Here is a 17,254-nt window from a genome sequence, read left to right as displayed (position 1 = left end):
CAGCAGCTACAGGGAATGGTTGTTTATGGGCCAATGGGCCATGGATTTGTTCAGGAGGAAACAATTGCTCTTCCTCTCCCTGGAAATTTTGCTGCGAGGAAGCAACTTCATCATCTCTAAGGTTAAGGGATTGATGGGCAGGCATCTCCATATAGAAGACATTATGTACAGAAATGCTCAGTTAAGATTAATTTGTGTGAATGTCCTGGTGGTAAACACTGAGCAAGTGGTCATCCTGCAACAGCTCCCATTGCTGCTGACACCATCTGTGCCAGTCATTCTGGGTGGAAATTTCAACTGCATCATTAATGCTGCTAGATGATCAAGAGAAGTTGACAGCAAACTGAACTCCACATCCAGATTCCTGTTGGAAATGGTTAAAGTTGCCAAGTAGAACCCCAGCAGACGGAGTGCAGCATGGGTACATGTGGTGACGGTCAGATAGGTCTATCTGATCAAGGAGCAAGTTCCTGTGTGTGTCCAACACATTCTCAGTCAGATCCAGCGATGTACAGTTGTGTCCATCTCTGGGCAGAGGGAGCAAACTTTCTGAACTCCAGAAAAACATGTACAATCTATTCCTGCTGCAGGTGATAGGGGTTGATGTCACTGAGGATCTCATTGAGGTGAAGAACCAGCAAGCCTCGATCTTTGCCTCAGAGGCTTCCAAGATAATCTTCTGGTCCAGAGTCCGCGCCATAGAGTGTGACAAGATATGATCACGGGTCTTCTTCCAGATGATGCACAACAAAAGCTCTGCGCTCAGCAGCCTGGAGGAGGAAGGTGGCTTGGTAATGTCATCTCAGTCTGACAGTCTGAAGATCAGTACATCTTTTTATGCCAGATTGTATGACACAAAGCCCACAGACAGAGTAGCCTTTTAGTCATTCCTGTCCTCTATCGTGGAGGTCTAGGGTGGCAGCACACAGAAGAGGATGGACTAGTTGTTATCTCGAGATGAGCTGAACAAGGGCCTCAAGCCCTTAGGAAAAAACAAAACTCCCGGAAGCAACAGCTTACCAGCTGACTTGTATCAGCTCTGTGGGACTTGATTGGTCAGGACCTGCTGGAGATGTACAACAGTATGCTTCTGGCAGGTAAGCACGTGCAAATCTGTGAGGAAAGGCATCATCAACCTCACCTACAAACAGAAGGAAGGTGAGAGGGAGAAAATTAGAAATTGGTGACCAATTTCACTGCTGACAGTGGACTACAAAATCCCAGCTGGTCATATCAAACCGGGTCAGGTCTGGCTCTGGGATCAGTGATTCATCCCTGGCCAAACCTGTGCTGAACAAAAAAGAAATGCTTTTAGTTTGTTTGATAGATAGAATCAAACTGCAATGTTTATTTATTTCTTCACGTGCTACTGTACAGAACCACACTGCTATTGTGACTATGTATGTATATGAAGAAAGTATATTTTGAAATAAAAATGAACTGGTATTATGCAATGAGATTACAAATAACATCCTAGAAATAGATGTAAATCAGGATACAGAAAGGTGGGAGGATGTGAAGAAAATTATAATCACCAGGAAAGTGGTTCTCAGCTAATTACAAAAGTCAGAGAATCAAGGAACAAAGAACAAAGAAAATTTACAACCCAGGAATAGGCCCTTCAGCCCTCCAAGCCTGAGCTGATCCAAATGTACTGTCTAAACCGGTCAGTCAATTCCTAAGCATCTGTATCCCTCTACTCCCCAACTATTCATGCATTTATCCAGTCGCATCTTAAATGAATCTACCGTGCCTGCCTCCATCACCTCTGCTGGCAACACGTTCCAAATGCCCACCACCCTCTGTGTGAAGTACTGGCCACATGTATCCCCCTTAAACTTTCCACCTCTCACTTTGAAAGCATAACCTCTTGTTATTGAATCCTTCACCCTGGGGAAAAAGCTTGTCTCTATCCACCCTGTTTATACTCTTCATGATTTTGTAAACTTCAATCAGGTCCCCCCTCAATCTTCTTTTTTCTAGTGAAAATAAACCTAACCTACTCAACATCTCTTCATAGCTAGCGCCTTCCATACCAGGCAACATCCTCATAAACCTTCTCTGCACCCTCCCCAAAGCGTCCACATCCTTTTGGTAATGTGGCGACCACAACTGTACACAGTATTCTAAATGCAGCCGAACCAATGTCTTGTACAATTTTAACATGACTTGCCAGCTCTTATACTCAATACCCCATCCAACGAAAGCAAACATGCTATATGTCTTCTTGACCACTCTATCCACCTGTGCAGCAACCTTCAGGGTACAATGGACCTGCACTCCCAGATCTTTCTGCCCATCAACTTTTCCCAAAGCTCTTCCATTCATTGTATAATTTGCTCTAGAATTAGACTTGCCTAAATGCATCACCTCATATTTGTCTGGATTGAAAGCCATCTGCCACTTTTCCGCCCAACTCTCCAGTCTATCTATATCCTCCTGTATTCTCTGACAGTCCCTTATGTTTTCTGCTACTCCACCAATCTTTGTGTCATAGAGATGTACAACACAGAAACAGACTCTTGAGTCCAACTCATCCATGCCAACCAGGAGGCATCTGAATAGGTGACATATCATAGCTTATGGAGGAAAATAAAGGCTTATGCTGCATTGGCATGGATACAAGATTGGCTAGCTAACAGCAAATAGAATTGGCATAAATGGGTCATTTTATGATTGGCAAGATGTGATGCAATAGGGATTTGCGCTGGGGCTTCACCTTTTTACAATTTATATAAACGACTTGAATCAAGGGACGAACTATGTTTGGTAAATTTGGCTAAGGAGACAAATATATGCAAGAAAATAAAGTTGTGAAGAGTAAATAAGGACACTTTGATAGAATTGATAATTACCCGAACAGGCAAAGATCTGGCAGATGGTGTGTAATGTGTAAAGTTGTTAAGTTGACTGTAATAGCACAAAGCACATTAACTACATGATGAGACCTCACACAGATCTAAGATGCAGAGAAAGCTGGGTATCCTCATGCAGTAACAGCAAAAGACTCGTATGCAAATACAGCAAGTAATTAGGAAAGGAAATCAAACATTTTTTTCCACATAAAATGAATTGATTACACTAATCAGCAAATTGTGCCTCATTATGCAGGGCATTAGTGAATCCACATCTGGTGTACTCATCACTTTATTTAAGGAAGGGTGTTAAATGCAATGGGCGTGTCCAGAAAAGGTTTATAGTAGACTACAACCTGGAACAGGTGAGTTGTCTTACAAAGAAAAGTTGGAAAGGCTTGTATCTGCTGAAGCTTAGAAGAGTAAGAGATGACTTGATTCAGTCATACAAGATTCTGAGGGGTCTTCACAGGGTACATCTACAAAAGATGTTTCCTTTTGTGGAAGAATCTAAAACTGGAGGTCACTGTTCAGAAATCAAGACTTACTTTTTTTTAAGTTGCACCACAGAAGTTATTTTATCCAGATGTACTCATCATTTAGCATGGCAACTGTTTTGCCCAGGACCATAAGAAACTACAGAGAGTGAACAGCCCAGTCCATTATGCAAGTCAACCTCCCATCCATTGACTTCTCACTGCCTCAGGAAGGCAGCCAACATAGAACCATGGAGTCCTACAGCATGGAGACAGGCCCAAACTGGTCCATGCCGACCAAAATATCCATCCATGCTAACCCCATTTCTCTGTACTTGGCCCTTAACCTTCTAAAGCTTTCTATCGATGTATTTGTCCAAATGTCTTTTAAATGTTGTTAATGTTCCCACCTCAACCACTTGCACTGGCAGCTCATTCCATATGTGTACCACCATCTGTGTAAAAAAAGTTGCCCCTCCGGCTCCGTTTTATTCTTTCTCCTCTTACCTTAAAATGATGCCCTCTAGTCCTCAATTCCCCAACCTTGGAAAAAAGACCAAATGCATTCACTCTATCCATTCCTCAAATGATCTCATTCAAGATCCCCCCTCAGTCTCCTACACTCTGAAGTCACAGCTTGTCCAACCTCTCTCTATAACTCAATTCCTCAAGTCCTTGCAATATCCTTGTAAATTTCTTGTGCACTCTTTCCAGTTTAATAACATCCTTCCTATAGCAAGGTGATCAAAATTGAACACATTACGTCAATTGTGGCCTCACCAACATCTTGTATTACTGCAATGTAATTTCCCAACTTCTGCACTTAATGCCCCAACTGATGAAGGCGAGTGCGCCAAATCTTCTCCACTACACTGTCTACCAGTGACTCCACTTTCAGAGAACCATGCACCTGAATCCCAACATCTCTCTGATCCATTCCTTAAAGCCCTACCTTGATTTGACTTTCCAAAATGCAACACCTCACACTTAATATTAAACTCCATTTGTCATTTCTCGACCCACTTCCCCCGCTGATCAATGTTCTACTCTAATTTCTGATAACCTTATTCATTGTCCACAATGTCGCCTATATCAGTATCATCAGCAAAATTGCTAATCATGCCCCATACATTCTCATCCAAAACATTGATATAGACAACAAATAGGAATGAGCTCAGCACCAGTCACATAGCTCCAGCTTGACAAGGATCTTTCCACAATTACTTTCTGCTTCCTACCATCAAGCTAATTGTATATCGAAACTGCCAGTTCTCCCAGAATTCCATGTGACCTAACCTTCCAAAGCAGCCTCCCAGGTGGAACGTTACTAAAGACCTTACTGAAATCCTTACAGTCTACAGCTATTGCCCTGCCCCCATCAATCTTCCTGGCCAATTCATCAAATAACTTTAATTTGAGAGGCATGCTCTCTCACAAAGCCATGTTGACTATTCCTAATTAAACCCTGTCTTTCCAAATGTATGTATATCTTATATCTTATGGTTCAGACTCTTCTCCAGAAATTTACTTACCACAGATGTTAGGCTTACTAATCTATAGTTCCCAGGTTTTTCTTTACAGTCCTTCTTGAATAAGGACACAACATTCGCAAACCCCCAGTCATCCAGCTCCTCGTGACCAATGATGATGCAAATGTATCAGCCAAGGCCACGGAGTTTCTTCTCTGCCTCTGGCAGGGTTCTTGGAGATATTTGGTCAGGACCTGGAGATTTATCCACCTTCATATATTCTAATACGTCCAATACCTCCTCAACTGGGAGATGGAAAGTCCCCAAGATAACACCACTAACTTCCCTAAGTTCCCAAGCCTTCATGCCTTTCTCCACATTAAACACAAAGGAGAAATATTTATTGAAGAACTCACCCATCTTCTGCAGTCCCACACATACATGTCTACTTTGGTCCTGGGGGGGGGGTTCTATTCTCTAAGTATTCGTTTTCCTTTAATATACTTAATCTCTTTGGATTCACCCAAATCTTCTCAATCATAGCTATCTCATGCCCCATTTTTGCCTTCCTCATTTCCTTTTTCAGTAAACTCCTGTATTCCTCATATAACTCCAGGTATATCAGCTGCCTGTACCTGAGCCATTCCTCCTCCTTTTTTTCGTGGTCAAAGCCTCAGTATCTCATTTAATCCAGAGTCCCTACTCCTGCCAACTTTGTCCTTCACTCTCAAGAACAAATAGACTCTGAACTCTAGCTATCACACTTTTAAAAGTTTCCCACTTGCTGGAGGTCTCTTTGCCTGCAAACAAATTACTCCAATCAACCCCGCAAGCTCCTTCAAAATTTGCCTTGCTCCATTTCAGAACTTGAACCTATGGACCAGATTTGTTCCTCTCCCTAATTATTTTAAAATTAATAGAATTATGGTCACTGGTCTGGTCCCAAAGTGCTCCACCATTATCACATCAGTCACCTGCCCTGCCCTATTTCCTAAAAGTAGGTTGTGTTTTGTTTCTTCCCAAGTAGTAGGACCGTCTACATACTGCTTGAGGAAACTGCTGAACACACTGAACAAATTCCACCCATCTAAGCCTTTAATACCTCAGTAGTTCTAGTCTATGTTATGAAACTTAAAATCCCCTATTATCACAACCTTATTGCTCCTGCAAGTCTCCTGAGTTTTCCTGCATATTTGTTCCTTTAATTCCCACTGACTATTCAACATAATCAAAGACCCCTCCCACCCTTGTTTATAATCTCTTCCAACACCTTTTGTCGGGCAGAAGATACAAAAGCTTAAACACATGTACCGCTACATGTTCAAGAACAACTTTTTCCCTGCTGTTATTCGATTTCAGAATGGACCCCTCAAATGTTAAATTTAATGATGATTTCACTCTGTCCACCCTCTCTACAGCTATAATTCTGTATTCCTCGATTTGTTCTATTACCCTCATGCAATTTGTATGATATGATCTGCCTGTACAATATGAAGAAAGTGAGGACTACAGATGCTGGAGATCAGAGCTGAAAATGTGTTGCTGGAAAAGCACAGGTCAGGCAGCATCCAAGGAGTCCTTCTCATGCCCGAAACGTCGAGTCTCCTGCTCCTTGGATGCTGCCTGACCTGCCTGTACTGCATGCAAAACAAAATTTTCCATTGTATCTGGGTACGTGTGACAATAATAAATCAAATCAAAGTATTCAAACGTTGCCTATTTCAAACAGAAATGAAAAGAAATTTTATTCTTTTAGACAGTCAAAACTTGCTCTCTGAATTATCTTCCTTAAAAAGCTATTGAAGCCGAGTCATTTAAAACTTTAAACTCAAAGAAGATAGAAGGGGTGAAAGGTTAACATGGAGTATTCAGACCAGACATGTTAATGAATGCCAAGCAAACTCATTTAGTAGACTGGCTTACTCCGTTTGCAAATGGACTCTGTTTCCTTTAGATACAAACCAGTTTGCAATCTCTCCATGCTCTTATCAGCTCCACAACTTTGCAGAATCGCACAAGTGGGTTTGCATCACTGCACTATTCAAGTAACAGAAACCCTCTTCAAACAATACACACCGGCCTCACTACTCACAAACAAAAACAGAAGTTGCTGGAAAAGCTCAGCAGGTCTGGTTCGCATCTGTGAAGAGAAATCAAAGTTAACATTTCAGGTCCAGTGACCCTTCCTCCAACTTCATCACTGATAACCACTACAGACTGAGATGCCCTTGGGTCAGTGCTTGGACGGGATAGCTGGTGCTCTGCATGCCTTCCTGCAAGGCCTTTGTCGCTGTGATGGTCTAAAGCACCCTTCATAACCTGACCCTCCTGCCCCGATGAACCTCGAGTATAATGAGGGCCTGGACAGGAGCAGCTCACTGGAGAGAAGCAGGAGCAAGAGACAAGAAAGGATGAACTCAAGGCAGAGATGCAACTGAACAAAGTTGCCAGCATTGCACAAAAAGATTACGTCCTCCAGGAAAGGGATGCCCCTCCTGGCCCTAATGGTGTCAGGTGTCCTATTCCCCTGTGACATCTTGTTACTCTGTGGTATAGTGCAGTAGCAGGCTTGACAAACACACTTCCTCAAGAAGAAACTAGTGTTGATTGCCTTGGGTGTCTGAAACCGACTTCCAATCTTAACCCTGTATTGTTAATTGGAGAGAAAACCTACCTTCATTTCATTTAAAGGAAATCCAAAAAGCTTAATTGGTTTCTGTTTTCCCCCTCCAATGCAAAAATCTGGTCTAAGTGCCTGCATTTACAGGCATACAAGGAGCTCCCTCCGCAACACAAGCCCACTCTCAAACAAAGTTTAGGAGTAAAGCAGAAGCCTCACAGAAATATCAGCCAGATGTTCTTTGCATCTTATATTTGTTTAGCTAACACTAGCAAATCTTTGAATACTGACCCAATTTGGGTAAATTGTATTTTGTAGTTGCCCAGTATCCAGTTAGGCTATGAAAAAAGATCCTCCAAAATGTTCAGCAGCATGACATACAGAGTCAGAGTCAGAGATGTACAGCATAGAAACAGACCCCTCGGTCCAACTCGATCATGTCAACCAGATACCCCAACTCAATCTAGTCCCACATGTCAGCACCTGGCCCATGTCCCTCCAAACTCTTCCTATTCATATACCCATCCAGATGCCTTTGAATGTTGCAATTGTACTAGCCTCCACCACTTCTTCTGGCAGCTCATTCCACATATGTACCACCTTATGGGTGGAAAAGATCCCCCTTAGGTCTCTTTTATATCATTCCACTCTCACCCTAAACCTATGTCCTCTGGTTCTGAACTCGCTGACCCCAGGGAAAATACTTTGTCTATTTATCCTATCCATGCCCCTCATGATTTTATAAACCTCTATAAAGGTCACCCCTCAGCCTCCGACGCTCCAGGAAAAACAGCCCCAGCCTGTTCAGCTTCTCCCTATAGATCAAATTCTCAACCCTGGCAACTTCCTTGTGAATCTTTTCTGAACCCTTTCAAGTTTCAAAACATCTTTCCAATAGGAAAGAGACCAGAATTGCATGAAATGTTCCAACAGTGGCCTAACCAATATCCTGTACAGCTGCAACATGACCTCCCAACTCCTGTACTCAATACTCTGACCAATAAAGAAAAGTATTCCAAATACTTTCTTCACTGTCCTGTCTACTTGCGACTCCACTTTCAAGGAGCTATGCATCTGCACTCCAAGGTCTTTTTGTTCAGCAACACTCCCTAGGATCTTACCATTAAGTATGTGAGTCTTGCTAAGATTTGCTTTCCCAAAATGCAGCACCTCATATTTATCCGAATTAAACTCCATCTGCCACATCTCAGCCCATTGGCCCATCTGATCAAGATTCCATTGTAACCGGAGGGAACCTTCTTCACTGTCCACTACACCTCCAATTTTGGTGTCATCTGCAAACCTACTAACTATACCTCTTCTGCTCACATCCAAATCATTTATATAAATGAAGAAAAGTAGTGGATTCAGCACCAATCCTTGTGGCACTCCACTGGTCACAGGCCTTCAGTCTGAAAAACAACCCTCCACCACCACCCTCTGTCTTCTACCTTTGAGCCAGTTCTGTATCCAAATGGTGAGATCTCCCTGTACTCCATGAGATCTAACCTTGCTAACCAGTCTCCCATGGGGAACCTTATCGAACACCTTACTGAAGTCCATATAGATCACATCTATCGCTCTGCCCTCATCAACCCTCTTTGTTACTTCTTCAAAAAAACCCAATCAATTTTGTGAGACATGATTTCCCACACGTAAAGCCATGTTGACTATCCCTAATCAGTCCTTGCTTTTCCAAATACATGTACGTCCTGTCCCTCAGGATTCCCTCCAACAACTTGCCCACCACTGACATCAGGCTCATTGGTCTATAGTTCCCTGGCTTGTCCTTACCACCTTTCTCAAACAGTGGCACCACGTTGGTTAACCTACAGTCTTCCGGCACCTCACCTGTGCCTATCGATGACATAAATATCTCAGCAAATTCAGCAATCACTTCCGTAGCTTCCCACAGAGTTCTGGGGTACACCTGATCGAGTTCTGAGGTACACCTGATCAGGTCCTGGGGATTTATCCTGCAAATGTGTTGCTGGTCAAAGCACAGCAGGTTAGGCAGCATCTCAGGAATAGAGAATTCGACGTTTCGAGCACAAGCCCTTCATCAGGAATAAGAGAGAGAGAGCCAAGCCGGCTGAGATAAAAGGTAGGGAGGAGGGACTAGGGGGAGGGGCGATGGAGGTGGGATAGGTGGAAGGAGGTCAAGGTGAGGGTGATAGGCCGGAGTGGGGTGGGGGCGGAGAGGTCAGGAAGAGGATTGCAGGTTAGGAGGGCGGTGCTGAGTTGAGGGAACCGACTGAGACAAGGTGGGGGGAGGGGAGGATGGCGTTTTTACAGGGGGCAGGGTGGGAGGAGGTGTAGTCCAGGTAGCTGTGGGAGTCAGTCGGTTTATAATAGATGTCTGTGTTGAGTCGGTCGCCCGAGATAGAAATGGAAAGGTCTAGGAAGGGGAGGGAGGAGTCTGAGACAGTCCAGGTGAATTTCAGGTCGGGATGGAAGGTGTTAGTAAAGTTGATGAACTGTTCAACCTCCTCGTGGGAGCACGAGGCAGCGCCGATACAGTCATCGATGTAGCGGAGGAAAAGGTGGGGGGTGGTGCCAGTGTAGTTGCGGAAGATGGACTGTTCCACATATCCTACGAAGAGGCAGGCATAGCTGGGGCCCATGCGGGTGCCCATGGCAACTCCTTTAGTTTGGAGGAAGTGGGAGGATTGAAAAGAGAAGTTATTCAGGGTGAGGACCAGTTCAGTCAGTCGAAGGAGGGTGTCAGTGGAAGGGTACTGGTTAGTGCGGCGGGAAAGGAAGAAGCGGAGGGCTTTGAGTCCTTCGTGATGGGGGATGGAGGTGTACAGGGACTGGATGTCCATAGTGAAAATAAGGCGTTGGGGACCGGGGAAGCGAAAATCCTGGAGGAGGTGGAGGGCGTGGGTGGTGTCCCGAACGTAGGTGGGGAGTTCTTGGACTAAAGGGGACAGGACCGTGTCGAGGTATTGGGAGATGAGTTCGGTGGGGCAGGAGCAGGCTGAGACAATGGGTCGGCCGGGGCAGGCAGGTTTGTGGATTTTGGGCAGGAGGTAGAAACGGGCGGTGCGGGGTTGTGGGACTATGAGGTTGGAGGCGGTGGATGGGAGATCCCCTGAGGTGATGAGGTCCTGGATGGTCTGGGAGATGATGGTTTGGTGGTGGGAGGTGGGGTCGTGGTCAAGGGGGCGATAAGAGGAGGCGTCCGCGAGCTGGCGTTTGGCTTCAGCGGTGTACAGGTCAGTGCGCCAAACTACCACCGCGCCTCCCTTGTCTGCGGATTTATCCACTTTTATGCGTTTCAAGAGATGCAGCACTTCCTCCTCTGTAATACGGACATTTTGCAATATGTCACCATTTATTTCCCTACATTCTACATCTTCCATACTCGTAAATACTGATGCAAAATATTCGTTTAGTATATCCCCCATTTTCTGCTGTTCCATACAAAGGCCGCTTTGCTGATCTTTGAGGGGCCCTATTCTCTCCCTGGTTACCCTTTTGTCCTTAATGTATTTGTAAAAACCCTTTGGATTCTCCTTAACTCTAATTGCCAAAGCTATCTCACGTCCCCTTTTTGCCCTCCTGATTTCTCTCTTCATTATACTCCTACTTTCTTTACACTCTTCTAAGGATTCACTCAATCTATTCTGTCTATCCTGACACATGCTTTCTTCATTTTCTTAGCCAAATCCTTAATTTCTTTAGTCATCCAGCATTCCCTGTATCTACCAGCCTTTTCTTTCACCCTAACAGGAATATACTTTCTCTGGTCACTCGTTATCTCATCTCTGAAGGCTTCCCATTTTCCGTTTACCTGCAAATATCTGCGCCCAATCAGCTTTTGAAAATTCTTGCCTAATACCATCAAAATGGCCTTTCTCCAGTTTAGAATTTCAACTTTTAGATCTGGTCTGTCTATCTTTTTCCATCACTAATTTAAATCTAATAGAATTATGGTTGTGGGCCCCAAAGTGCTCCCCCACTAACACCTCAGTCACCTGCCCTGCCTAGGTCAAGTTTTGCACTTTCTCTAGTAGATACATCCATATAAGTAGTCAGAAACATTTCTTGTACACACTTAAATTCCTCTCCATCTAAACCTTTAACACTATGGCAGTCCCAGTCTATATTTGGAAAGTTAAAATCCCCTACCATAACCACCCTATTATTCTTACAATAACCGAGATCTCCTTATAAGTTTGTTTCTCAATTTCCCTCTGACTATTAAGGGGTCATTAATACAATCCCAAAAAGGTGATCATCCCTTTCTTATTTCTCAGTTCCATCATAATAACGTCCTTGGATGTACTTCCAGGAATATCCTCCCTCAGCACAGTTGCAATGCTATCCCTTATCAAAAACGCCAGTCCCCCTCTACTCTCGCCTCCCTTTCTGTCCTTTCTGTAGCATTTGTATCCTGGAACATTAAGCTGTCTGTCCTGTCCATTCCGGAGCCTTATTTCTCTAACTGCTATGGTATCCCAATCCTATGTTTCTAACCATGCCCTGAGTTCATCTTCCTTCACTATTAGGTCCCTTGCATTGAAATAAATACAGTTTAATTTATTAGTCCTACCTTGTTCTCTGCTTTGTCCCCTGCTGTCCTGATTGTTTGACTCGCCTTTGTTCTCATCTGTACCAGTCTCAGATTGAAATCTTTCCTCACTATATTCCTGGGTCCCAGCGCAGCACACCCCCCATTCCCTTCCTCCCCCCCCCCCCCACCCCCATACAAGTTTAAATGCTCCTGAGCAGCGCTAGCAAATCTCCCTGCCAGTATTTTAGTCCTCTTCCAATTTAGGTGCAACCCGTCCTTCTTGTACAGATTCTTCCCCAAAACAGGTTCCAATGATCCAAAAATGTGAATCCTTCTCCCATATACCAGCTCCTCAGCCATGCATTCATCAGTTCTAGCCTCCTATTCCTGCCCTCACTAGCTCATAGCACCAGGAGTAATCCAGATATTACTACTCTTTAAATTTAAATTCTTACCTAACTCTCTGTATTCTCCCTTCAGAATCTCAACCTCTTCCCTTCCTATATTGTTGGTTCCAATGCGTACAATGACCTCCTGCTGGCCCCTCTCCCCCTTGAGAACATTCTGCACCCTCTGAGACATCCTTGGTCCTGGCACCAGGGAAGCAACATACCATTCTGCTTTTTTTACTGCTGGCCACAGAAACGTCTGTCTGTACCTCAGACTAAAGAGTCCCCTAACGCAATTGATTACTTGGAACCTGATGTATCTCTCATTACATTAGAGCCAGTCTCAATACCAGAAACTTGACTGCTCATGCCACATTCCTCTGAGAATCCATCAGCTCCTACGTTTTCCAAAACAGCATGCTTTTTTGAAATGGGGATAGCCACAGAAGACTCCTACGCTACTTGCCTACCTCTCTTACCTTTCCTGGAGTTAACCCATCTATGTGACTGCATCTGGGACTTTCCTTCCTTTCTATAACTGCCATCCATCACATCTCCTTATTCTAGTAAATTGCTCATTGCCTCTAACTACCTCTCCAACCGATCCATTCGATCTGATAGGATTTGCAACCAACGGCATTTATTGCAGATATAATCCTCAGTAACCCGTAAACTCTCGTTAAACTCCCACATCCAACAAGAAGAGCATATCACTCTACTAAGGGGCATTTTTGCTTCTTTCGGTCTACAGACCCAGAAAATAACACTATCTTACTCTTCTACAAAACACTGTTCCAGGTTAATTGAATACTTATGGCTTACATTCTAAGTTTAATCAAGAGACATAGCTCATTAAAACATATAATCGAGAAAGAACTTACTCTACTCACTATTGCAGACTTATTTTAAGGCCCTGCATAAAATCCACTTCTCTGCTTCTGTGCTGTGACCGCTCCCAGACAGGTTCCTCCAAGATCAGTTGTGAAGTTCACAGTTTTTTAATTTTCCCAGACATAATCCTGATGTCCAGCTATTCATGAATTCAACAGCAAAGGCACTAACTGCTAACTCTATCCGTTAGCAATGTGGGTTTGTTTTTCTCTCTCTCTCCTGCACTGATCTCACCATGTGCTTCCTTTGTCTGTTCTTCTCCCTTTGAAAAGTACTGTTGTTTTGGCTTTTTTCCCTCCAAAGTTCCAAAACAATGCAACAGCATATAAAACAATAATTTGTAGGAGATGGCACTCATGTACAGCCAATGGTCGACTGTAGTTGAGAACTGCTTCACTGACAACATTTGGTGAAGAACATTAGAATAAAAGCCAATCTCTTGTAACTAACTGAATACCTCATTATTCATCAGTTGACAAACAAATGTTCTATATCATTACCTGATATCATTAAAGAATTTAAATAATAGCTTCTCACAAAGTTCTGTTCATCCATGTCTTTTTGTTAAGTTGGTGAATTATGTATAGTATAATCCTGAACAACAATAAGGAGATTTGTGAATCACTTCCAATGTAAATCAGCTACCAAGCAAATGATATTCAATCTCAAAGTAAGAATGACACTTGAATCTCAGAAAAAGTCAAAGTGAATTTACGAAGAAGTCATCTGGACGCAGAAGTGGGACTCAATATACAGATGTGGGAGTCCCATTACAAATGCTTTGATACTTCCAATTCAAATCAGTTTCTCATTGTTAACTTTTACAGGTCTATGCAAATCACAGCTGTCATGGCAGTGAAGCCTTCCCTTTTCAAAAGGAAATCACTGATTGTTAACATAATTCAATGAAAGCTTTATTGCAACGGCACCAGGTTAGTCAACCTAATCAATGGGTCGTTTATATTCCCAAGGACATGCTGTGCTAATCTTAAAATTTCGACATGAATTTGGAAACTATACAAGATAGTGCTGTAGCGTTTTGACTAGAAACATAACTAGGAAATGATCATCAAGTTGTGAACATTTTCCTTGCAAAATTCCATCCTTTTATGTTGCTTTTTTAAAAATATCAATTTTATCTTCCTCAGAAAGCCAAAAATAAATGAACATAGATATTTCAGATAGTTGTGAAAATCAAGATTACAATGACAGCGAAGGATAGGTCATAAAGGGATTTGAAAACAAAGATGAGAATTTTAAAATCAAGAAATTGCTCAACCAGCTGTGAATAGGTCAGGGAGGACTGGAATGATTGGTGAATATTTGTGAGACTAAGGACATAGGAATCAAAGTTTTGGATGAACTCAAGCTCACTAAGGGTAGAATGTGGAAGATCCATCTTGGAATGCTTTTAAATAAGCTAGTCTATCAGTAAAGAGTATGTTTTGCAGCAGAAATGAGCTGAAACCAGGACAGAGTTGGGTAATATTACAGGAGGTAGAATACAGTGTTTTTGAAAGAGTGTGAATATAGTTAGTCAAAAGGTCACCTTGGGGTCAAAATGGTACCAAGGTTTTAGCAGAGTGACATTCCCCAGGATAAGGGAGGATGAGTGATCAGAGCACAAGAGTATGTAAATGAGACCAAAAAATAAAACTAACTGGAGGAAATTTCTGCTCATTCAGTATTGGATGTTGAATGAGAAGTCGGGTCATTTAGCAACTCCTCAGTTGTCAGGAGTGGTGGTAAGGTACAATTGCTTTTTAAAAAACCTCTGTCATGGAATGAGCGCATTGTATGCAAAGTGAACATTTGTTGCCCATTTCAAACGGCCTTTGAAACGAGTGGTTTGTGATGCCATTTCACATTGCTTTCACCTGGAGTCAGATCAGATGGGGACATCAGATTCCCTTCCCTAGACAGCATTAGTGGAACAGGTTGGTTTTGAAAACAATGTAATACAGTTTCAATGTTACAATGGCCAGCTTTGTTTTTCAGATTTATTAATTGAATTCATTTACACACAAGTTTCCAGAGTATTGGTCTGGGTTTTCGGATTACTAGGCCAATGACATTATCGTTATACCATCAACTTCCCCGACTACATGAGAACTAACACTGTGCAGAATTTTAACTATGGTGCGTCAGTCCCAATAGATGAAGAGGCAGTTCCAAGGGCCATTTGAAATAGGCAACAAATGCTGACCATGCCCACAATGCGCACATTCCATCACCATGATGATCAATTCGCTTGACAGATTGCTATTCAGGATGAAAGCAATTCAGACCAAGTTTTGCTATTAATGCAAAATAACTAGTTATTATAACCAAGATGTGGACTTGTTGGTGTTAGACTGGGGTGAACAAGATCAAAAGTCATACGACACCAGGTTATAGTCCAACAGGTTTATTTGAAATCACAAGCTTTCATAGTGCTACCTGATGAAGAGGCAGTGCACCAAAAATTTATATGATTACCAATAAATCTTTTGGACTTTAAGTTGGTGTTGTGTGACTTCTGACCTTAATTATTGTAAAACACTCAACTTCAACAAATACCAGAGAAAGAAAGAATTTCTAATCCACCAATTTCCGACTCAAACAATCGCATCAGAAACCCCAGGTACAGTCACACTCATTCATGATTAAAGCAGATGGTTTGACAGAGATATTATGGGTGGAAAAAAGTATAGACAGGAAGGACAAAACTCTGAAGATCTTTAGTCCAAATCTCAGTTTCTTTTCATTTCAACAATGATTAGAGTGATGGTCACACTTGATCCTAATAGCTAATCTAGTAGATCCAAGTCCTTTTGTGTTAGAATGCTTTCTTTTATGCCTTTTTGGTTTGTCTGTCTTTTGACCCACACAGACACAAATACCAATATGTTCAGTTCGCATGCCCAGCACACGCAATTCAACCAATCAGAAGACTGTCAACAGGCAGATTTTCCTTAACTCAAAGACTCTTGGTGCCACTCTGTCTCAAAGTATGCTCCTTGTTCTTCAAAAACAAACATTGCTTTACATGGCTAAAAATGTGCAACACTTTTTTTTCCCCTCAATTTGCAAAACTTACGTGCAGTTTAGCTATATTGCCGTCAAATCTCATTTCAGTTTATAGTCCCAAAAAAAGGAAAATATGTGGTCCTTTACAATGGTCTGAAGTAAAATTGAGAGCAAATGGCATTTAAAATTTAGTTTTATGTTTAATACATGTAAAACAAGCAAAAGCCAACTTTTAGAGATAACTGCTTTCGACAGAAGATACATTTAGAAATTCCTTTTCACAGATGCAATAATCACATGTACAATAACCACAGGCATACCTTGCTCATCCATGATTTACGCTTGCATACAGCTCTCCTTCGTTTTACAGCTTCCCATAACCTCCGCTGGCCTGTGAATACACAATGGATGCTGTTATTTTCTAATGAATTGGTCTACTTCTAGTAGTAAGTACTGATTGATGACAGATTGCAACTTCATCTGGTTAGATGTGCAGTGATAATGATAGGGAACATATCTTTACCTTGCAATGCTTTAGTCAATAATCAACTATTGCAAATGGTGCACTCCTGCCCAACATTTTCTCTCAACACAGAAACAGATAAATGCATAGCTTTTAACGTGTAACCTTGCTGTAAGTCTACAGTATTGAGCAGAGTGGATTCTTTCATGATTATATGTTTTATTGAGATAGGTCTCTTGATTAAATTTCAAAAAGATATAAACCATAAATATTAAATTAGCCTGGAGCACATTTTGTAGAGCAAAAAGATGGTGTTATTTTCTGGGTCTGTAGATTGTGAAGGAGCAAAGATGGCCTTTAATAGAGTGATGTGCTCTCCCAGTCGGATGTAGAAGTTTAGGGAGAGTTTCCATGTTACTGATGATTATGTCTGCAGAAAGTGTCTTTGGTTATGAATCCTATCATATTGAATGGATCCAATGGAGTGGCCATTAGAGGCTACAAGGAATTTACAAGAGCTAGGGAGTGTGATGGATGGCAGTTATAGGAAGGGAGAAAAGCTG

General features: G+C 42.3%; 1 protein-coding gene across 7 annotated transcripts in view; it reads right to left on the bottom strand.

Annotated features, from left to right (window-relative positions):
• Window positions 1–17,254, bottom strand: part of tnk2b (tyrosine kinase, non-receptor, 2b) — a 244,856-nt gene that overhangs the window by 75,911 nt on the left and 151,691 nt on the right. For all 7 annotated transcript variants that reach the window (XM_060834691.1, XM_060834692.1, XM_060834696.1 and 4 more), the window contains one exon: window positions 16,549–16,619. In XM_060834691.1, coding sequence (XP_060690674.1) covers window positions 16,549–16,619 — 71 coding nt within the window. The remainder of the gene's footprint in view (window positions 1–16,548; window positions 16,620–17,254) is intronic.

This window comes from Hemiscyllium ocellatum, chromosome 13, assembly GCF_020745735.1.
Source record: "Hemiscyllium ocellatum isolate sHemOce1 chromosome 13, sHemOce1.pat.X.cur, whole genome shotgun sequence".
NCBI classification, from domain to species: Eukaryota; Metazoa; Chordata; class Chondrichthyes; order Orectolobiformes; family Hemiscylliidae; genus Hemiscyllium; species Hemiscyllium ocellatum.
Note: the sequence above shows the minus strand (reverse complement) of the source record. Positions and strands in the feature narration are given on the sequence as shown.